Source organism: Pseudopodoces humilis, chromosome 3 (genome assembly GCF_049639895.1).
Source record: "Pseudopodoces humilis isolate 2021_Gansu_Grassland_sample_001 chromosome 3, ASM4963989v1, whole genome shotgun sequence".
Classification (NCBI taxonomy): domain Eukaryota; kingdom Metazoa; phylum Chordata; class Aves; order Passeriformes; family Paridae; genus Pseudopodoces; species Pseudopodoces humilis.
In genome coordinates this window covers 50,211,727-50,234,442 of record NC_142202.1, presented here as the reverse complement: position 1 = coordinate 50,234,442, position 22,716 = coordinate 50,211,727, and the positions used below count along the sequence as shown (strand labels likewise).

The window sequence follows — 22,716 nt, the reverse complement described above, 5'->3', positions numbered from 1 at the left end:
CTCTTACCTGGTAACATCAGTGTCATCACTTTGGCCTTTAGAAGAAGAAATGACACAGTTAATGGACAGCTTGTTAAAGAATAAAGACCACAGTTTGTGAAGTAGCTTAAATCAGATTTTACAAATTTTAAGTGTCTGGAGATGCCAAGCAACACATTTTAATTCCCACTGCTTATCCTTTACAGAGTGTAGGGACTTCTCAGAATTTAGCCCTGCACTGCTTCCAGTGTATCTCTGTGCTTACCAACTCTGAGGGAGGAGACATGGCTTAGATTTCACTCTAAGTCATCTATCTCTCCAAGACTTTCTACTTCAGTGTTTATATACTTTTTAAAATAGATGTAGAGCGACTTCCTCTAGTCAATCATTGTTGCATCTCATCTCACATCTTTTAAATTGCTTCTTGTTTTTGTTTCACTTATTCCACAGCATTTTCTATACTCTTTAGCTGTCAGCCTCTTGCAATGGTACTTGTTACTTTTGAGAAAATAATTTGATCTGGTGGCTACGGTGCATGGTGGTCTAAATCAAAAGCTGTTCAGTTTAGCTCTAGGTCAATCTGTTTCTCTGCTTCACCCAAATAAATATGCTTCTACCAAAAGATGATAAAGTGTACCATGAATCTTCTCCACACAGGAGATAGGCATTCTAGAGTGGCGTTACAGGAGACTGAATTGTGGTGGAAAGATTTCAAAGCCTAACATTTAAAAAAAAAAAAATTATGAAAAATTGATACATGCTATCACTTGACACATAATAGCCTTATGTAAAAATATTAAAGTTGGCTTTTTTTTTCTTTTTGATCTTAAATTACTGTCAGCCACACTAAACTAGCCCAGTACCTAAAATCTTGCTTTTCATTATTTCCCTGTTTTTCCTGTTATAGTATGACTGAAGAAAGAGTTTTAACAGATTTCAATACCTTTTGAAGTTTTACCAGTTTTGCACTAACTATTGAAAATTATTTTTTTTGGCAAGGTTTTAATATTAGAACCAACAAAAATCTATCAGCCCTCATATCTCTCCATAAACAGTGAAGCTGAGGAGAAGACAGTATCCATCTGGCATGTGCTGCCTGATGACAAGGTATGTTTGTAGTTGTAACTTTTTTCTCACTTTAAAAGCACACATGGTACATAAGGCATGCAGCATGTGACCAGTTGCATCTAATTATGATTCTGAAAAGTAGACAAGTGTTTAAGTAACACACAGGAAGATGCTGAGATGTACTGCTGTGCTTAAGATTGTCCTGATTTTCAATGGATCTTTTGTTTCCTATCATTTTTCAAAATTACTTGTGTTTTCCTTCAGGTTATTTTGAGCCATTGTATAATACACAAAAATCTGTTCCTTCAGATTTCATAAGTAATTGACAATTTACTGTCATCATACCAATAATGTAGCATAAAATTACTTATACTTACAGAACTATCTTCTCCCTACCCTTGGAGTTTTACGTGTCAGCTGTGATCCTCCTTTCATATGAAAGTAATAGAGACTGGGATGTTAAAATGGGAGCAGAATCAATCAAATGCCAAAGAAGTATTCGGCAGAAGGACAGATGGATGCTCTAGAAATGGAAAATTCTGAGAATTCTATATGTTAAGGTGTGAGACAGCCAGACATAGTTGGAAAGGAGCTTAGAAAATCTGGAGATGGAAGTGGAGAGGAAAACCTAGAATGGTTATTACATGCTGGGATGTTTAGGAAGCAAAGTCTTGGTAAGAGGGAAGATAGGGAGGATATCACAGAACCTTAGAGGAAGACAGCAAGGGAAAATGAAGGCGTATATGAAGAGTGAATGGAGACTGAGTCAGCTGGGGGCAAAACACCAGGGATGCTGTGATTTGTAAGAACTAGCTCTGTTCATTCTTCCACAGCAGCATTTTGTTTGCCTGCAGGATAGGACAATGAAGACCTGTTTTTCAGGTAGAAATCATTTAGATTGGAAAAGACCTTCAAGATCACCAGGTCCAGTCGTTAACCTAACACTGGAAAATCCAGTCTTCAGCTTTCCCGCTAGTAGTCTGTAAGAGGAGAAACGTTTTTGAACACAAAATACAGTGACACTCTAGTGTTTACAATTTTTGTTTTGAGTTCATGAGAAAATGTAAATGGCAGCTGAAATACCATATTTAGAGAACAAACTGAAATGTTTGCCTAGACCAATAAGTTTCTATTTATTTGTGGTTTATTCGGACTGATCTTTTTTGAAGTAGGCTCAGCCTCTGAGAATAATTTAAAAAATAAATGTATGCAATTCTTGGGCAAAATAAAAATTTACCATACAGTAAATAATTATTTGTCAGAACCACAGACTTAATCTTGCTATTCTAAAATGCCTATTTGGAAAGTATTTCTGTATTCAGAATTTATTCTATTTAGAGACTACTTGAACATGCTTTTTCTTTTCCTTTTTTTTCCTTTTGTGGAGTTTTTTGTGTGTATATCTTTAGTTCACCTCCAAACAGTACTTTTCATTCTGTTAAGTGGCTTAACTGTAGTGTAAGAAGGAACATAGGACTAGAAGAAATTTTCTGGACTGTGGAGTTCTGTTCACCTCTGTTGCAGACACTCTCCCCTTATAATGTTTCCCAAAGTGATCAAACTCTTTCTATTAGTATGGGTTTCACAGTAGACCAATCATGCTGAAAAGTGGTTTGAGAATTCCACTGCAACTCTAGAAGAGCAAAGAGTAGAATACTGCTGGTGAAGTGAAAAGGCCTTACCTTAAGTCTTCCTGTTTTCAGTCTGAATTTATTGACATTTCACAGACATTTGTTTTTTTGCTGGCAAAGTGTTTATATTAAGTGGTTTCCTTTCTCCCTCTGATGCTTACCTGACAGTATTTTTTTAGGAGAATCCTAATATCTCTTAAAGTAGGATTTTCGTGTAGGTTTCTTTTTAGGCAAAATAAAGTTTCTTTTTAGGCTTGGTGTACTGGCCACACATGGCACCTCATTGCCACGACTTCCTATGTTCCAGCTTGAGCTAACCTTACTTGAGTATGTGCACTCAATGCAGTCATATTCCAAAAAATGTTTTCCATGGTGCATTCATCTATCGTTTAGCTACTGGGGTATTTTGTTTGATACATTCAGCAATGGCATTTTTCATAGCTGTGTCATTTGACTTCCCAGTTATCCTCTGTCTGGGAGAAGGATTTGGATGTCAAATGCCTGTTTGGTGTTCAGAAGATAGGTATTTCTTTAAAGCACGGTAAATGTTTCTTTGCATTTTCCCCTTCTCCTTCCTGATGTGAGGTGTGTGTCTTTGCATTTTCTGCAGAATAGTATTTTCCTATTTTTCTGGCCTAGTCTTAATCATTGGCATTAGACATTAAGTGCACTCCTTGTACTTTTGCTCTGGCCAGAATCCTTACTGAGGTGAGTTTATTGAGTAGCCAGGAATCTGATGGACATTCTGTGCCCTGTGAGCCATCATACCCACTGAAAGAATGCAATGGACAATTTGGTAGTTACCCCTTCAGCTGTACAATTATAATCTGTTGCAAGTCGTCAAAGTCCTTAGAATTCATCAGAAATCTCACAGGGAGAAAAGGGACTAGAAAAATTTAGAGGCACTAGCTTCCTCTTCAGCTGAATATGACCAGTATAATATTTGTCTTTGCTGAGAGATTTTGTAAAGGAAGAGGATGTATTATCTGTCAGTCTACTGCACAGAGGAAGATTCATACTTTGGTCCTTAGTAGCCTGAAAGCAAGCATTTTTGGGGCTGATTAACAAGGAAAGACCACCTATCTCTACTGCAAGGGCATGTTAGACAGCTGGGTTTGGAAACTCCTTCACCTATCCAAGTTCAATCTACCAGTCATAGGTCTGTCAGAGCTTTAGCAATTCATGCTTCAGATTTCAGTTCATTTTGGCACATATATTAATGGTTCTATGCAGTTCTATTTGTTTTCCAGAGTTCAGTCGGTGCTCCACGAATAAGATCTGTGAGTTACAAAGTGTATGAACTTCCTTTCGTGCACAAAGAAGCTGAATTTCCATTTCAAATCCAAACTGAAACTCAGTGGAGCCTGCAGCTGGCACTTTTGTATTAAATAGACAAATGACAGTCAATACCAGGATAAATAATGTAGCCTCTTTCTTTTCTGTTGCTTTTTAGCAGCATATTTTAACATTTATGTCTTTAATAATACTGAGTTTAGGATACACAAATGCCAAGAAAAATTGGACAGCATTTTATTTGTAGAATGCACATTACCTTTGCCTTGCAGTTCCCTAATTTTAGCAGCCCTTCCCGCATGGGGTTAGAGGAATGCAGTAGTGCTGTTTGTAAGTTTGAAATAGAACAGCCTGTCTCTGTTTTGCTTTGGCTTCTGAATCCATTCTGAGTTTTGTTTTGGGTAGTTGATGATTTTTTTGCCTAACCAAAGAACAGATGCTGAATTTGGAGAGCATGCCTGATATATTTACTCCAATGTATTCAAAACTTGGCAAGATCATGAAGGGACATAACTTTTGTGTTATGAGAAGCTAGAGAACTTCATGTGGTAATTAAGATTTAAGAGATTAGTTGCACGTAATTGACCATAAAAAACAATACTAATGTTTCTTGTTACGTTTCTTTAGCATTTCTGCCTCTCAGGACATATTTTTTTAATTATTTAGGGTTTAGATTATTCCCAATAGTGGGAATTGGACAAACACCAATAGCTAAGGTCTGAAGAGAGTTTAATAAGCTTGGAAAATTGGAAACTAGCAGATTTTGTATATGAAGGGAGTTGTAAAAGGCTATGCAGAAACCCTTCCTCATTAGCATAGGGATTGAGTTGATCTTCCTTCATGTGAGAGAACCAGGCAACTCAAATAGTAGTCACAAACATTCCGTAACTAACATCATTAGTACTTCCACTTCAAGACACAAATCCAGCTTTTCCTAGTATTAGGCTACTCTCTTATTCCTTTACCCCACAAAAGAAATCCTTACCCCATTTAATATTGATGAGATATTGAACTTACTCCTTTGTAGTTTACACTTAAAATAGTTATGAAACTTGTGCATCAAGAAAGATGTTTGCTTGTATTTTTGGTCCATTCTTTTTGAGATTTCATATTAACATCACAACATTTAATGTGATTTGAGCAGGAAGGAAAGAATTACAGAAGAGGAAAAAACTGATGTAGGAATCCTCATAGAAAGTTGTTATAGCTGGGAGAGTAACTTCCACTGTCATTTTCTGCACATTGTGCAACATTTCAACAGTGTATCTGTCCTGACTTCTGTATATTTCACTATTCATTTTATAAGTTACACATTTTCAAGTCGTCTTTTGGAATCAATTTGATTATGTTTCTGTTTGACAGTATGCCCTTGCTCAGATCACTAAAATTCAGCTGCAGAAAGCAAAGGTTCTTCAAACATGCGGCTAATTGTGATGGAATCCCAATGTTGCCAGGACTGTGAGCTGGTGTAGCTCCACCTTTTCCTTAAAGGAGAATGTTTTCTTTAGAAGATACAAAAGGCTTCTGTTTGCTACAGTAAAGTTTTAATAGAACATAAACATACAGCAGTATAACTGTCTACAGAGAACTCAGTTCTGCTGAATGTGACAGCTGTAAATTTAAAAGATCTGAAAATAAATGAGGCCTGGCTCTTTGTGTTTTCATAGGGTGGCTTCTTTCTTCCAGACATGTTTTCACTCCAGCAGCTCTTAGGGGTTTTGGTGCATTCTTATTGCTCTCTTCTGGATTCCTAGTGAAATAGTCTTCTTTCTGTTTCTTTGGACACTTTGTGTTCATATTTGAGCAATTCTTCCTACTTTTCAAGAATTTCCTACTTTGCTCTCCTGCATTAGACTTTCTACTGGTAGCTTTCTCCTCCTGGCCTTCCCCCACATTAGGGGATTGAGTGTGCAGAGCTAGCTCTCATTATTCTCAGGGATGGAATACTTTTCCCCCTCCTTTCCTGAATACCACATGTGATCCCAAGTTCAGTATCCAAACAAGGCTACACTCTTCTAATCTGCTCTTTTGAATGTTTTCTAAAATAGTAAATTGTGTTTGCCGTGTAAACAGTGACAAAATAACCCAAAACTTCTGTGTAGAACTTCCGTTGCTTTGGTTTCAGGTAAAAAAGAAAAAAAAAAAAAAAAAGCCTTGAAAAATAGGTGTTAACAGATCATAAATAGATTGTTGTCATTTGAATGTTTCCCCTTCCATCTCATGAGCTTCATTCTAGAAGATATACCTACTGGCCCTTCATACATAAGGAGGAATATTTTGTTTATTTATTTATTTTTTACTGTGTGTTACAGAAAGGTATCCATGAGTGGAACTTCTGTGCTGCTTCTATTAGGGGGGTAAGGTAAGTTGTTTCCCTTTTTTGTTTTGAAATGAAAGGAGTAATTGAATGAATTTTGTATTATGCTGCTGCTGTGGACCTTGGAGTGACAGTGATATTCTATCACTGCTGTAACCTCTTGCAATCTATTCTTCATCTTAGTCTCTTATTTTCTTTTCTCTAGGATTTATCTATATTTGTCATCCTGCAACTTTCCACTTTCCTTTTAGTGTAATTAAAAAAAAAAAAAAAAGTCTAGAAAAATTACGTTTTTTAAATAGTCGTTGCTCTGTTCTAATAATAACTGTTCCATACACAGAGTTGTTGCTATGTCTGCAGGACGTTTTTGCACAGATGGATGATTCTTTTTCCTTCCAAAAAGTAACTTAAAAACACCAAACTATCAATAGGCACGAAAATTCAATCCTGTGGGATTCAGCTTATTTTAGGCAAAAATTGCAATGATATGCTTAGTTCAGTCTGGTTTGGGTTTTGGCTACAGTATGTTTTTGTGTGCTTCTAAAAAAAAGAAGAGGGAAAGAATTTATTTATTTATTTGCTGTCATTTTGGTTTTCCCTTCCCCTTATTAAACCATACTATGGCCAGTACTGTTTCTAGTGTAACCTCCTGCTTTGGTTATTTAAACTGTGAATTATCATTTAATTTTTCAATTGATTTTCCAATCTGTTCATATGAGCAGATGTCCAAAACAACTCAGATGACTTTACAGTGAGCCAAGAGTCACTGAGAATTCTTAAAGAATTCTTTGGCTCCCTCCATGAGGAGCTGCAGGGGGAAATAGTTATCTTATGCAAGCATGAAGCTGAATAAGGTTTTTTACTTCTTATATATATATATATATGCAAGTTTTTGATCACTTAATTTTTCAGTGTTTTGCAGATTTTTTCCCCTAGTTTTATGAAGGAAAGTATTGTTTGGAGTGGGTGAGCCTCCAGAACTAGGCCTGCTTCTAATCTATTTTTGTAACAGGACTAATTTTAGCTACTTTGAGGCTCCTAGACTTAAAGCGGTCTAGGAAGGGGCAGTTCCCAGCTTTATAAGGATTCTCAGCCCTTCTGGAGTAGTAAGAGCTTTAGAAATGCAGCCTTAATGTACAAGGCAGGTCTTTGTGCATGATCCTGTAGGCTTTTATGACAAAGTCTTCCATAAATATTTATGGCACTCCATAAGAAGACAGCAGGTCTGAAGAGACATCTAGCTTTGAAATGGCTCACGTTTTTGGTAAATACTTCACAGTGGTGACAGAGGGTCACTTCTTCTGCGTGCTAACAGCCAGCATAATCAACATTCTGTTTCACAAGTAATAGGGTTCAGCTGTCAACTGCAAAGAAACTTGGAAAGTATATAGAACTCTGAGCAGAACAGTGCTAAATCACACTCTGTGCAGAAAGTCATAGCAATTGGCTTTAGCGTAAGAAACTCATCGATTAGTGGTTTGTGTGCCAATGTAAATACCTCTGCTTTTGCCATATGCCTTCTTCACCTCTTTAATACAAGTGTTTCTTATTGAATTGGCCCAGAAAGTGCTGTTTATTCTTTAAAGGGTTTATCAGAGCTTTTGGAACACGGCAGTTTCCCCAAGGTACTTTGCATCTTAGATTATCAAGCAAAGTTCCAACTGTTCTGCAGAGCTGACAGCATATAAACAAGAAGATAGGAAATTTATTTTTCTGTTTGAAAAATAAAAACTAAAGTGGCAGACTGAAGTTTGCTGTACTACAAGTTGGCTTTTATTCACTGTTTGGGAGAAGTCCTGGATTATGAAATAACCACTACTCGTGTTGTTTCTGTGGGGGAGTGCCTCAGAGTTCTGTGTCTAGTCTCTTTCATAGCTCAAGAACTTAGACAAGCTTGAGACAAGGATATTTGTCTTCCATTCCAAGTTCTTGGAGCATTGAATCTCATCAGACTACTTAATTACAACAATGAGAGTGCCTGTACTGCTAGACTTGTAGAAAGCACACTGAAGTTCCACACAGCTCCTTTTCTGTGATTCCTGCCAGTGTTCACCACTTAAAACTGCTGCTTCATCTGGAAGTACTAGTAATCAGTGGTTACAGCATTTGCAGTATTTCTTATCAACTAAGAGGAGTTCTGGTTGTACATGAGCTGGGCACAAAGCCATGCCACCCTTGCTTCCCTGTTTGTTTTTGGAGTGTGGCGAATTCAGCCCCAGTTCTGCTGTCACAGATATCAGTGGGTACTACATCTGCTTGGGCACTGTCAGAGTGAGGCATTTCCTGAGCCAATTATCCTGTGTCTTTTTATAACTCGGGTGATTTTTAGGCTTCCTTTTTTTAGTTTAGATTTTTTTTTTCCAGGGAGGAGAGCAACATATAAGCAATGTAAACCCTTACTTAAAGGTCTTAAATATTTATGAATTTCTCTGGCCTCTGTGTACACTGCACATTCTTACCCTTTTATTCACTGATGTGTTTGTCAGTGGTTTCTGGGCATGTCGGGTTTCAGCTGTCAGTTTAGTCAGTAAAATGTTTCAATGCACACGGAACTTGAATGAGTAATTCTGTGAATATCAGTTATTCCATATCTAGAGAGTTTACTTATATGCTTGAAAAGCTTGAATTAAAAGTTAGTTTATAACCTCAGGACAGTGACTGTCTTCCTAAATGTGTACACTACTTAGCATTTATGAATTTTCCTAATGTAAAAATAAATGAGTCAGCACACCCAGAGACAAATATTCTTATAATGATGCTCTCTCTTTTCATAAGTAGCTTTAAGAAAGGCAGACCCCCCAGCTCGTCTAAAGAGTCATTTGTTTATCAAAACTTACAGGGTTTTACAATAGAGCAATCATAAAGGAGAGCAAGGATCAGACAATCTTAAACACCTATTAAAGGCTCAAAATTCCAAGTATTTCCTGATACTTAAAAAAACCCTGTTACGTTAATCATATCATTAATCCTTTGGCACAATGTAATACATAATTCTACTTTATTGTGCTACAAATTAAGTAGTAACACGATGGCTGTCTTTATCTATCTAAAATAGATTGATTTCACTAGGACTGTGGATTTTATCCAGTATATTAATAAGCTTAATAAGGAGACTTAATTTGTCTTGGTTTCTCAAATACTGCATTATTTTCCCTTGTAACAGCCCTAGCCATTTCCTGCAGCTCTTTTCCAATATAGTAAGAATCAATTATACTGCATCAGCTTGACAGCTGGCACTCAATTTGTAACAAAGTTACAGAAAGAGCTCCTCCAAATAACATTTAATATTTTCTATAAGAAGCAGAGTAATGAATACATATAAAACAGTTCTGGTGAATGAATGTCTTTGTACAAGCTGCTGCCTGCTCGGGTTGGAAAACTGACAACTGCACAAGAGTTTGCACCTCTTCTGTTTTTCCATTGAGATATTTGTGCATCCATAAGAAGATGTCATACATGCCTCCTCTTTATCTTTGCTCTGCAGTTATAGCACAAAAAACAAAAGTGGGCAAGGGTAATAAAGTAATTCACCTCATATTTAGATGTTGACTTAATTTAAAAATATTTTTCCAACTCACTATCAGGGTACCAAATAATAAAGAACCGAGTAGAAAATTTTGTGTTCAAGGTTGAGTTGTGGCTGATGTCTAAAACACAAAAAACTCATTATTTCAGTTCCAAGTCCAACTTTCTAATATGATCCTGAAAGGATGTTTCATTCTGGTCACAGGAATGAAAATTAAGGACCTTACTTAAATGTACTGAAGACAAAAATGCCAGAGGTCAATGGAAATATTCCTATGAATTTCTTTGCTCCTACTCTTTCTTGGGCAATGTGTGGACAAGTGAGGCAAGCTGAATGATAGCAAACATCAGAATTTGAACTTTGGAGGATACAAGAGAGTGATTTTACAATAAGGAAAAACTATGGATTCTCAGATTTAATCTGGTGCTTTCCCATGTTAAATGGGTTGATCTGTGTATGGTCTGACAAAGCTGGTAGAAGTCTAAATGCATCTTTCCAATAACTTTCTTGGCCGTTCTTTCAGCATTTCAAAGTTTGAAGAACGATGCTGTTTCTTGTATGTGCTGCACAACTCAGATGACTTTCAAATCTATTTCTGCACAGAACTTCATTGTAGAAGGTGGGTCACTGCTGTTATTTCAGAAAAAAAGTATGGCCTCTGATGGCATAGGTGGTATCTGCATGCGCAACAGGGACTGTTTCAGAGCTATGGTGAAAGCTGATCTGAGCATCCTCGGTGATCAGTGTCTTTTGTGTGAAATCTTAATACACAGCACCTTAATACACTGGAGTTCTGATGTATAAAGGGTTAGAGAACAAGCTCAGGCAAACATTAAAAATAAATACAATTATAAATCTAATTATTTTTTTACACACACCTTTCTGGGATTAGTTTTGTAATAGTTATCATATTATGGCTTACTAAAAGTGTGTGCCCCCAGTTCAGCAAAGCATCCTAAACTTTGGAAGAACTTACTGAAGTGGGAACACTTGGAATAACAAAAAAGTCTGGTCAAGATTTCTCTGTAACTAAATACATTTTTTTTTTTTTTACAATTCGAAACCAAGCACACTTGATTTCCTTTTATATGTTTACATAAGTAAGATTGTACCTGTGTCCCTGCCAGAAATTTGTCAAGGGTTTGTTGCACAAAATTAGGGGTGCCTCAGTTTCTCTAAGCTGTGTTTCTGCTCTATAAGGTTAAGGCTCTGGTGTTGAATTGATCCTGGAAGCATTCTCAAACAAAATTTCACATCTTTTTGTGCTAAAATGGCTGCAAATTTGCCTAAAATCACTGCAGTACTCTATTAATGACTAGATCCACCAGTCATTAATTAACAAGCCCAGTCTCCAGTTTGTTCTTTCATCCATTCCAGTTCATATAGGTTCTTTTACCATGTTCTTTCCCCTTCACATTTGAGTTCCTCTTAAGAGATGAGTAAGCAATACCTTAGCATGACATGTTTTTTGTATTTGCTTTCTTTCAAAAGGGTAGAAGAAATGTAATAGTATTTTTTAAATGAAAGGTTATGAAATAGACATCCTCTTCATTCAAGGAAAAACTTGAAGCTAGAGTTCCTATGCTACAAAAACTCTTTGAAATGTAGCAAGGCTTCCCAGCACTTCTCATGATGTTCTTCAGTGCTTTCAACGGACATAAAGGAATGGTGGTATAGGATGAGAATTTCAGCCGAGCTGTAGATTTTGAAATACTAATTCCATTAACAATTTCAGATATCATGGATTCTTTTTTTGTATATGTAAAAGAAGTAGAAAAACATCAGATTTTGATGGCTCAAATCACCATGTAAAAAAAATTTTTCTTCTGACAAGTAAACTTATACATTGAATTTATACTTAGTGTATAAATCACAGTTATATGTACTTATATACATATGTTGTTGTTACATAATATGTAGTTATATAAAATAATAATTGCTGTACTTGAGTCCTCTCTTGGTCCCTTCATTGCTTTGTTCCTACACTGTCTCAAGTTACTGTCTCAAGTGTGTGTTTGCTTCTTTTTCTCTCCTTCTGTTTTTTTTTTCTTTTGGTACAGATTTTTTGACATGGTTAACAGTATCACTGAAGAAATGGGGAAGACTACAGAGGAAGGGGAATGTGATGGAGACTCTCTAGAGGTATTTGTACTTTTTTTTTTCCTCTCCCAACACACAAAATTATGGGCTTCTAGTCTAGCACTTCACTGAAGTAAATTATCCATTCCTTTTCCAGGGATTAGTGAAGTTAGTTAGTGAAGTTACTGTTTACGCTGTGTTCTCACCTGGGGCTGTATCTGAGCACAGTTGGAGAGGGAGTGCCAGGCTGTTGGGTTCAATGCAGCACTTAAGGTGTTTAAGCTTCCTTTGAGCTGGCAGGGAGCAGGATAGAAAACCTAGGCCCCTGTCCTATCGCATGAAAATCTGGTATCCTGAAGTTCCAGAGACATCCATAACTAACTGAGAGAGTCAATGCTGTGTAATGAATACAGACAGCCCTCTGTCCCAATTTTGATGCTGGCATTTTATAACACATTTTATAACGTTCTGTCTCTGAAATCCGAGGCTGGACAAAGGGAAACCAGTGGGGTGACTTTTGGCAGAGAAAAAGAGCCTCTATTGAGAACCTTAGGGTGCCTGTTTTACAAAAAGAAAAGCAGCGGGTGACTTGAATACAGTAGATAAGTATTTTTACAGGAAAAATAACGATGTGTTAATGGTCTCTTTAATCTTTTGAATAGAAACGTAATTAAATAATTACAACAAAAAAATTGAATTAAGAGGCAGGACTTTACCATGAGAATAATTCATCATCGAAACAAACTACTAAGAGAAGTAGCAGATTCTTTATTAAAAAGATAGCAGTCTTTATATGGAAGAAAATTAAAAATACTTTAACTAGGCCTAAGCTATTGGGTTTAGCACAGGAGTGAGCTTGTGAAATTCTGTGTCTGTGTTACACAAGAGGACACATCAGGTAATCTCTCTAACAAGTGTTTTTGAATTTGCTTTAAACTCTGATATTCAAACTCAACTGAAACCACACTTAATGCGCTGCAGTGCTGACTAACCTCCATTGGCACCGTCTGGCAGACCCGGCAGTGTCAGAATTGAGGCTGTGCTGGTTTTGGAAGCCGTGGGGAGGTCAGGAGAGCCCCTGGGAGGAATGAAGCGTGTCCTGCCTTGCTCCCTGTGCCCGAGTGGAGCCGGGCGCTCGGTCTGGCGCAGAGTGAGTGCCCTCTGCCGCCGGCTCTGGTTGCGCTCGCAGAGCTGCGGGTGCTGCTCTCCGAGACACGAGGTGGGACTGCACTGACTGAGCCCGGCTCGGCTTAATGCACTGCCCTGAAAAGGTCATCTCAGAAGGCACTGGTGTCTGCACAGTATCCCAGTTGTCACCTTAAAGTGCTCTTCTTTCCTTTATCCTCTGTGTTCTGCAGAAGGCTTCTAGCATCTTAGATGCCTTAGTTATGATGGCAAGATCAGATGGAATAAGTGTTGTCCTTCTGTTCCATTCCATGTTGTTGTTGTTTGCTTTACAGTATGATTATGAGTATGATGAGAATGGTGAGCGAGTCATTCTGGGAAAAGGAACGTACGGCATTGTATATGCAGGACGAGATCTGAGCAATCAAGTCAGAATTGCTATTAAAGAAATCCCAGAGAGAGACAGCAGGTATAGTAATTGTAGTTAATTCCAAATTTTGCGCATTATGTGAGTTTTATCATTAGTGTGTCCAATTTGCTGATCAAGGAGTACCTCATCTACAAAGCTGCCCATAAATTACCTGTCTGTGGTATATAGTGGTGTTCCCTATCTTTGTAGCTAGATGTTTCCAAGTTGTGGAGTAGGTTGTGATCACAGCAGAGAATTTAGATGTTTGCTGGGTTTGGTCCTAGTATTTTTGCTTTAAAACAAAACCAAACCAAACAAAAAAACCCGCTGAAGTGCAGAATATCATTTAAACACCTGGTAAAGAGCCCTATCTACTTAGACATTTTCAGCCATGTCCTTATAAAATACCTATTGAAATTCATGATTTGTGGTGTCCTTGAAAATTCTGTGCCTGAGTTGTTGATAAAGACATTTTTCTTTCCTGTTTTTGCATCATTTATTTTGAAGCCACATAACATTAGAATAAATCATGTGGAATAATCTCTTTGGGTTTAGTTTGCTTTCTGTTTTTTTTTAATGCATAATGTCTCTATGTATGTGCAACCCGCTATTTTGTATCCAGAGGTTTCCACAAATATTGTGATAAAAGTGACGTGAAATCTAAAGTTAAGAATTTTCAGGTGAAACTGACTCTTTTAAACTATCAAGTTTGGCTCTGTTTCTTTTCCATGGGTCTGCCGTTTTTTTCTTTGATGTTTAAAAATTAACACTTCTAAATCTTTTGGAATTCATTTATAGATCAGCTGTTCAAATGGATATATGGTCTAATAATTTTTCTATTCTCATAATATTTGAGAGGTACTAGAACTTAGATTATGGAGAGGGGAATCTTTCCATCCTCTATATTGTTATTCCAAATTGAACAATATATGTTATAATTTCCCAGAAAGTATGGTCTTTGAATCTGTTGACTCAAAATAGCTGCAAGTTTTGTGTATGTTAGAAGAAACTTGCTTGTAACAACTGTGATTAATAGAAAGATAGCCTGAATACAGCAGTACCTACTTCAAAGGAAAAAAGTCCAGATTTTTATTCTCCAACACACATTTTAAAAGAATTTTCAATGGAAAAGGTTTCAGGTTCAGTGTGCAAAGCAGACCACAAAAAGAGATTATTAGGAAGCTGTTAGTCTTTCATCCAACTGTTTAGAGGCTTCCATAAAGAATTTCAAGTATTATTCTTTTAATGGCAAAGTAAGAAAAGTTTATTAATTCACTTCTGATTAACTGTAACCTGATCTCTTCGCACTTTGAAAGAAGTCTATAGAAAGAAAACAATCTCTGAAGTTAATTTGTACAATTTTAAAAATAAGAATTACCACTTTTTGAATTTGCAAAAAATATTTAAGTTCTGATTCAGGCAGGGCTGGAAATTAAAATATTTCTATGCAAAAAAGCAGCGAGTCTTCAATTTTGCTATATGTTGAATAAAAGCTATTGAATAACTTATCAGGAAATGTTAGACTACAGAGGCACATTCTCCATTTCAACAAAGAGGAAATCAGGAAAAAAAGGCAGGACAGCTGCTTGAAGGAACAAGTATCTCTTGGAAGACTCAGACACAAAAAGGAAGCCTACAAAGGGTGGAAGCAAGGACATGTAGCCTGAGAGGAATACAGAGAAATTGGATATTGTCTGAGCAGCCAGGGATCAGGTTAGGAAAGCTAAAGTAACTAACAGAATTAAATCTGGCCAGGGATGTCAAGGGGCATCATGAAAAGCTTCTGTAAGTATATGGTGATAAAAGGAAGGCTAGGGAAAATGTGGGCCTTCTGCAGAAGGAAACGGGAGACCTGGTTATCCAGGACATTAGAAAGGTGAGGTATTTGACAGCTATTCCGCCTTAGTCTTCAACAAGTGCTCCAGCCACACCACTCAAGTCACAGGAGGCACAGAGGCAGGGATTGAGGGAATCAAAAAACATCTGCTGTAGAAGATCAGGTTTGAGGCCATCTGAGGAACCTGACATGCAAAAGTCCATTGGGCCTGAAGAGTTACATCCACGGGTTCCCACTGACTGGGAAAGGGAAATAAACCCCAAGTTTTTAAAAAGGGAATAAGGAAGACCCAGGGAACTAAAGGTCAGTCAGTCTCACCTTTATGCTGATTGTGATCATGGTCCTCTTTAAAATGGTGCTAAGGCACATGGAAAATAATGAGATGACTGGTGACAGCAGACATGACAACACTAAGGGCAAATCATGCCTAACAAATTTGGTGGCCTTCTGTGACAGGATTACAGCAGTGGCAGATAAGGGAAGAGTGACTGACAAGGCCAGCTTGGATAAAGCCTTGACCAACTTGGTCTAGTGGGAGACGTCCCTGCCCATGTCAGGAGGGTTGGAGCTTTAAAGTCTCTCCCTAACTCCAGCCATTCTATGATGATTTAGAGTTTTTGTTTATACCATTTAAAGTATTCTAGTGATTAAGTTCTTAAACAAAAAATGCTTCATGCTAGAGAAAAATTTTCTTTTGTTTTTATTTTATTCGCAAAATTATTTTGTTGCTCAGGTCTCAACTGTGCTGTTTAAAAGTGTGGGAAGACTTATAATGGTCTTGCTGCTGCTGCTGCTGCTCAGAATTAGTATCTCATTAACAGAACTCAGGAATACAATCTTTGATTTTGCATTTCTGTCTGACTAACAATGTAGTTAGAATCTTTATAATCATGTGGAGAGGCGAGGCAAAACTCAAATTAGTTTTTAGTAAACAGACTCAGAGTTGCATAATCATACTTTTCACTAACCAAATTTTCTGCAACAGTTGACTCCAGTGGGATTTTCAGACAACCACATTTTTTTTTCCATTTCCCTACACTTTTTTAAGTGTTCAGCCTCCACTAGTAGCTTGATGTTCTTTGAGGGAGAGGTGATGGCTGCCTGTACTAAAAGGGAGTGAAAGTCACAGGTACTTTTCCCATAAGAACCTCAATTGCAAATGCTGCAACTACTTTTAACATTTGGACTGACAGAAGGAGGTCAGTGTCCTTCACCAATTTCAGCTGCCCTGAAAGTATTGTCACAGATGTTAGTGCTTTAGAGAAGATAGCCACCAGACTGTCAGCATATTGTCTACATTTTGCCAGAAATACACAGAAAATACACAAAATCTGGCAGCTGACTCGCCTCCAAGGGAAGCGTTAGGGCAGGCCTAAGTTATGAAAAGTGTCAGGGTGGACCTAATACATTAGCTCAGCACATCAACTGCTGAGCTCCAGTGGTGGTCAATGCTGGAGAAAGATCCTGACTCCAGAAACTTTCTTGGCAGAAATGCTGTTGAAAAGCTTATCTCTGAAAAATACTTTGCTTTGGACTAAATTGAATTTGGTGAAATAGTTTTGATCTGTTCTTCTAAATATCTCTCCACTAATGATTTCTGTTTTCTTACTCTGATGCCCCATCTTGCCTTCAGCTAAGACTTATACTTTAAAATTTAAATGGTGATTAATTTTCATTATTGAGGTGTTTTTATTTGTACACTAGCTTTATAGTTTACTAGTTCACTTTGGCACTAATATGAATTCAACCACTTTCACAACTGTTTATTCTCTTGGAGTCAGACTAGAGTGGAGTTTATTTTTCAGAATTTTTTATTCTCTCTTTCTATGTATTTTTCTAACATTTTGTGTGTATGAATACATAACATTATCTATGTTTTGTATATGTTATTTGTATTTACGTAAGATTACATAATATTTTTTTGTATGTGCTGGTCACGACCAGCATTGTTAAGTTCGTTTAACAAATAGTAATTTTCGATGTAAACTGTTAAAAGGCTTTCTTCACTGAGATGAAGAATAAACTGCTTCTTTGTTTTCCAGGTATTCCCAACCTCTGCATGAAGAAATAGCTTTGCATAAGCATCTCAAACATAAGAACATTGTCCAGTATTTAGGTTCTGTTAGTGAGAATGGCTTCATCAAAATATTCATGGAACAGGTGCCAGGTGGTAAGTTTTGGGGGAGACTGGTTTAGTGGTTGTTAGGTTTGTTTGTTTTTCTAGCATTTTAGAAGTATAAAAACATATAATAGGACTATGAGACACATTTCATACAGGTGTAATATTCTATAGTGCCTCTTTCTGAAATAAATAGGGAAAACTGTGTCTTCAGGCTGCTTGGGTAGTTAGATACGGTGTGCTACAGATAAAGCTCAGATGATTGCTATGGTGAGCTCCTTTTACCTACAGATCAGTGGTAGACTGACCTTGGCTGGATCTCAGGTGTCCACTCTGTCACTTTGCTCCTCATCTGGATAGGGGAGAGAAAATGCAGCACAAGGCTCATGGCTGGTGATAAGGACAGGAAGAGATCACTCATCAGCTACCGTCACAGGCAAAATGGTCTTGACTTGGGGAGACTTATTTAATTCATTGTCAACCCAATGAGAGTAGGGTAATGGGAAATAAAGCCAAATCTTAGAAACACTTTTCTCCTACCCCTCCCTTCTCTCTGGGTTTGAATTCACTTAGGATTTTCTCTGCCTTCTCCTACCAGTGGTGCAGGGGGATGGGGAATGTGGTCAGTTCATCAAGATTGTCACTCCTTCCTCCTCAGGGGGAGGACTCCTCAGTTCCTTACCTCAGCAGGGATGGGATCCCTTCCAGGAGAAACAGTCTCCATGAACTTCTCCAATTCAAGCTCTTCCCATGGGTTTCAGTTCTTCACAAACTGCCCAGGAGATGCTGAGACACTCTCTTTAACTGTGCAGGCCAGTGGTGATGCAAATAAGCATTTGACTGGAGAGGACTTTAATTATAGATGAGATGCCTACACCTGGATTGGGATTGATGCTTGTTGTTACTTTTTTCCTTTGGGTGAGAAAGCAAAATTTCTTTGGATTTTTATTCTCACTTTTTGCTCTCCAAAATTGTAGGCAGTCTTTCTGCCCTTCTACGATCAAAATGGGGACCACTAAAAAATAATGAGCAGACAATTGGCTTTTACACCAAGCAGATTCTTGAAGGATTAAAATACCTCCATGATAATCAAATAGTGCATCGAGACATAAAGGTAAGAATTTGCAGAGAATTAAGCCTGACAGTATTATGTAACTGCATAGCCATTTATTTGTCCTGTAATTTTTTTTTTTTCCAAAAGCTCTCTGCTATTCTGAACCATAGGTTAGATAGGTGAACCATTGTTGATTTCAATTTGCACCACCAAAATATGTTTTGGTTTTTTTTTTAATTTTAGGAAAGTTCACATGTAGCAACTTAATATGTGATAAAGTAGATACTTCTTTTTCTGTTTTCAAAGACATGACTGAACTTTCATAAAATTTGATGAAAGTGAAGAAGATTATGGATGGGATAATTAGCAAGTTCTTTTCCAAGGAGATTGCAGATGAAAAAGTGTTTGGATTGTTTTTTTTTAAAAAAGCCTTTTTTCCTCTTTTAGTATTCTTTAACTGAATTCCTTCTGGTAAGAGGGGAAATTCACTTTGAGATGAAGTTTTTAATGGGATTGCATAAAGCAGGAGCATTATTGATTTCTCTTTCATCTCCTCTCTTAAGAAGTCACTTACTTAGTAGAGTGCATTGTAGAAATAGGTTATACAAAAGGGTCTGAAGAGAAAAATAATTGCTGTGCATGTTCTTTTCCTCAGGGTGATAACGTGCTTATCAACACATACAGCGGAGTGTTAAAGATTTCGGACTTTGGAACTTCAAAGAGACTTGCAGGAATCAATCCGTGTACAGAAACCTTCACTGGTATGTTCCCAGAGGAGACTTTCTTATCCTCACTCAAACTGCGTATGTAGGGTCAGAATCCACAGATGCTGAACTTTCATTGACTTCAAATCAGTATAAAAGGTTGCTGGAAGAATAACTTTTGGATATATAATCTTAAACTATACACTGTACTTGTATGCACTGTTCAAAGAGAATGCTCTTTTGGATGTTCCACCTGTGTCATCAAAGTCCTCCACAACAGAAGAGCTGTGTCTCTCCTGTGCTTTATTTGAGTCTGTCTCCTTTGTGTGTAGGGCCTTTTCATCTTGCTGATGTTTTTCTTCCATGATTGGCTTGGGCATCCTGACTTCATCTCCAGAATCGTGTATCTGCAGAACTTGTTATTCATTTGCTCCTCTTTCTGCTTGATAATTTGATTTGGGTGTTAAATCATGCAGTTGCACTGCATTAAATAATTATGTAAAATGAAAAGTGACTGTTATTTTAATTCTATCCTTTGCTCTTGCTTCTATAAAAGGAACAGAATGCAGGATGATGTGTCAGATTGATTCCCTTACTTCAGAAGAAAATGTTCATCTCACCTACTCTTTTAGGTTAAGATTTCAGGTTTCTCTCCCTTTTCATCTCTGTGTGCAATTCAGAGTCCTTTCCCATATTTTAATCTTAAGATATAAAAAAATAAATGAAAGCTATCTCTGATCCAAAGCTCATCAAAACATTTAATAATTGTCATTGGCATTGAAAACTGATCTCCAGATCAGTAGATGATACCAAATGCTTTTAGCACAAGTAATTAGTAGAATTTTGAGTTTTATATAGAATTAATATGGAAATTTTTGAATTTTAAATAATAAAAGGGTTTTGTTAAACTCTTTTGATATTACTCACTCCTCAGTCATTTTTTCTTTTAGCTATCTATTTGCAGCATTATTGCACCTAAGTAAACAAATAAGAGTATGTTTTAAACAGGTACCCTCCAGTATATGGCACCAGAGATCATAGACAAGGGGCCACGTGGCTATGGGAAGGCTGCAGACATCTGGTCCTTGGGGTGCACAATCATCGAGATGGCTACAGGGAAACCCCCGTTCTATGAGCTGGGAGAACCACAAGCAGCCATGTTTAAGGTCAGACATTTTCCTTGTACAGCTCAGAGCTCTGTTTCTAAACACAGGAAACCTGATGACTGTTTTGAAGAAGATGGAATTAGAGGTTGCAAGAAAGGGAGATAAAGGAAGTGTTTGGATTGTGAGCATGTTAAGAACAACAATCTGATTCAGCTGAGAGGGAGTGCTGTGTATTTTTGAATAGATTAGTAGAGAGATAGCAGCGATTCAGCAGCCTGGGTGTTTAAGAAAAAAACCACCACCGAACTGAGAAAAAGAAGCATTTTTCTGCTTTGTGAAGAGCCTCTACTTGCAGCTGTGGGGTTTTTAAAATGTAATTGTTTATGCAGTTTGTAATAGTTTTGGAGTTTTTTCTCTGAATTAATAGGCTAGTTGTATAAAATTAATATTAAAACCTGAGAATGATATAGCACTTCTTCTATCTAAACAGTTTTTTTATGTTGTTTAGTGTTTGGGGGAAAAACAGATTAGGCCATTGTTTCTCCCTTTATTTGTCTCAGGTGGGGATGTTTAAAATACACCCAGAAATTCCTGAATCCATGTCTGCAGAAGCAAAGGCTTTCATATTGCGCTGCTTTGAACCAGATCCTGACAAACGAGCTTTTGCTCATGAGCTTCTTATAGATGAATTCTTGAAGGTTTCAAGCAAGAAAAGGAAGTCTCCTTCAAAGCTCTCAGGTAAGCATTGCTAAATTCAGTCTGGAAGTTTCCTCTTGCCCATGGTACTGTTTCCTGAAACTGCTGATTTAGTCTTTAGGTTGAGCACAGCAGACCTCCATCCCAGGTGAATGTGAAGTTGTGGCCTTCTGAACCTGCAGCTTACTGCAGAAACACTGTTGTAGCAGAGTCCTGATATCATGTTGTCACAGAAGTCAATTTATATAAATATTTCTAATAAAGTTTCTAAAAATCTGTTTGTGATTTTGTGCAACTTTTATGGTTGTTGGATTTTTGTTCAATTTTTTTCTTCTTTTTTAATTTGCATAGATTTTCAGTGAAAGAATATTTATATAGAGTATATTTTGTGTAAGGTTTGAACATGCTGTTAAATCTCAGTGGAGTTTTCTACTTTCTATTTTTGCTTCATGAAATTTCATTTTCAGGAAATGTTCATTTCCTGTAGTGTTCTAAATTATGGAAAGCAGCAAAGGAGTTTTGAGAGCAGTAATAACATATTCTGTTGTGTGTGAATATATGCTTAGGAAAATATCTTCTGTGTATTTTTAGCATGATACTTAAAGAAAGAAAAATATCAGGTGAAGGAGACGATAGTCAATGATCACTTTTAATGTGGTTTCCACCCCCTCAGAATAAAATTAAATTGCAATAAATTACACTTTTGGAGACCGCAGCCAGGAGAACTGAGATACTCCATAAAAGTGGGAAATTACCCTTTAGACTATGCTTATTTTCTCTGTTAATTTCAGCATATTTAATTTTCTTTTTTTTCTTTCCTTCTCTCACACAGTCCTTTCAGCCAACACAAATGGTGAGTTTTAACCTACTTCTCCATCAAAAACATGCCTGTGTAGATACTGTAGTTACCACTTTTCTGGTATAATTTGTCAACACTAAAAAGCAGGGAAGAGAAGTGATCACAATTGTGAAAATAAGTGACTTCTCTCTGTTAGGAACATCTAATTCATTGTGCATATCTGAACTCCTGTTTTTAAGCCTGCCAGACTATGGCTTAATTGTCCAGGCAGCTGGGTGATACGGGCTTGAAGGGCTGTGCTGTCATTTATGGGGACATTTGGTGGAAACCAATGGCTGCTTTAAAGTAGCCACAGAGCCAAGGTTTGTGGAGAATGATAACACAGATTTTTATTAGACTGAATTCTATACCTGACAAACCAGAATGCATTTGAGACCCCTTGTCAGACCAGGATACAGGATACTCATCTCTTTCAGGAAATGGACTGGGAGAGTGCGGGAGGGAACTGAACACAAATCATATCTTCATGCTGAATTGGTATCAAAGTACATTTTGAAATGTGCACATGTGAAATAGATATGAGTAGTTTCCTGCAGCAGTAATGTGTGCTCTGAACTAAAAGTTCTGACTTAACTGCATGTCTATTATTATTAGTCAACAATTGTGAATGAATTAAACTTGTATAAATTAATCTGATGAAGAAATGTATCTTATATATGTTATAGTATATATATACTTAAATGTAGTGTCTATATAAATATTTTTAATATATTTATATATATTTATAAACATGCATAAAATTAAGATCTTGGAAGGTGCTTGGATGACTTACCCTATAGAAACATTTTCCTTCTGCTGGAAGTCATGATAGGAGATGCATATTCACTTCAGTGTTGAAGTTCTTTGAATGAACTTGCAAGAAGTCCAGCATTTCTGTCTTTCAGGAATAAAAATATACCTGAAAGATAACTCTA

The 22,716-nt window shown here is 37.1% G+C and overlaps 1 protein-coding gene across 2 annotated transcripts in view; it reads left to right on the top strand.

Moving 5' to 3' along the window:
- The window catches only part of MAP3K5 (mitogen-activated protein kinase kinase kinase 5), a 103,722-nt gene that overhangs the window by 65,365 nt on the left and 15,641 nt on the right, over positions 1–22,716 (top strand). For both annotated transcript variants that reach the window (XM_014263701.2, XM_005518470.3), the window contains 11 exons: positions 979–1,086; positions 6,284–6,333; positions 10,338–10,433; positions 11,875–11,956; positions 13,354–13,487; positions 17,307–17,434; positions 18,361–18,497; positions 19,093–19,198; positions 20,150–20,307; positions 20,808–20,985; positions 21,776–21,796. In XM_014263701.2, the coding sequence (XP_014119176.2) occupies positions 979–1,086; positions 6,284–6,333; positions 10,338–10,433; positions 11,875–11,956; positions 13,354–13,487; positions 17,307–17,434; positions 18,361–18,497; positions 19,093–19,198; positions 20,150–20,307; positions 20,808–20,985; positions 21,776–21,796 (1,198 nt within the window). The remainder of the gene's footprint in view (positions 1–978; positions 1,087–6,283; positions 6,334–10,337; positions 10,434–11,874; positions 11,957–13,353; positions 13,488–17,306; positions 17,435–18,360; positions 18,498–19,092; positions 19,199–20,149; positions 20,308–20,807; positions 20,986–21,775; positions 21,797–22,716) is intronic.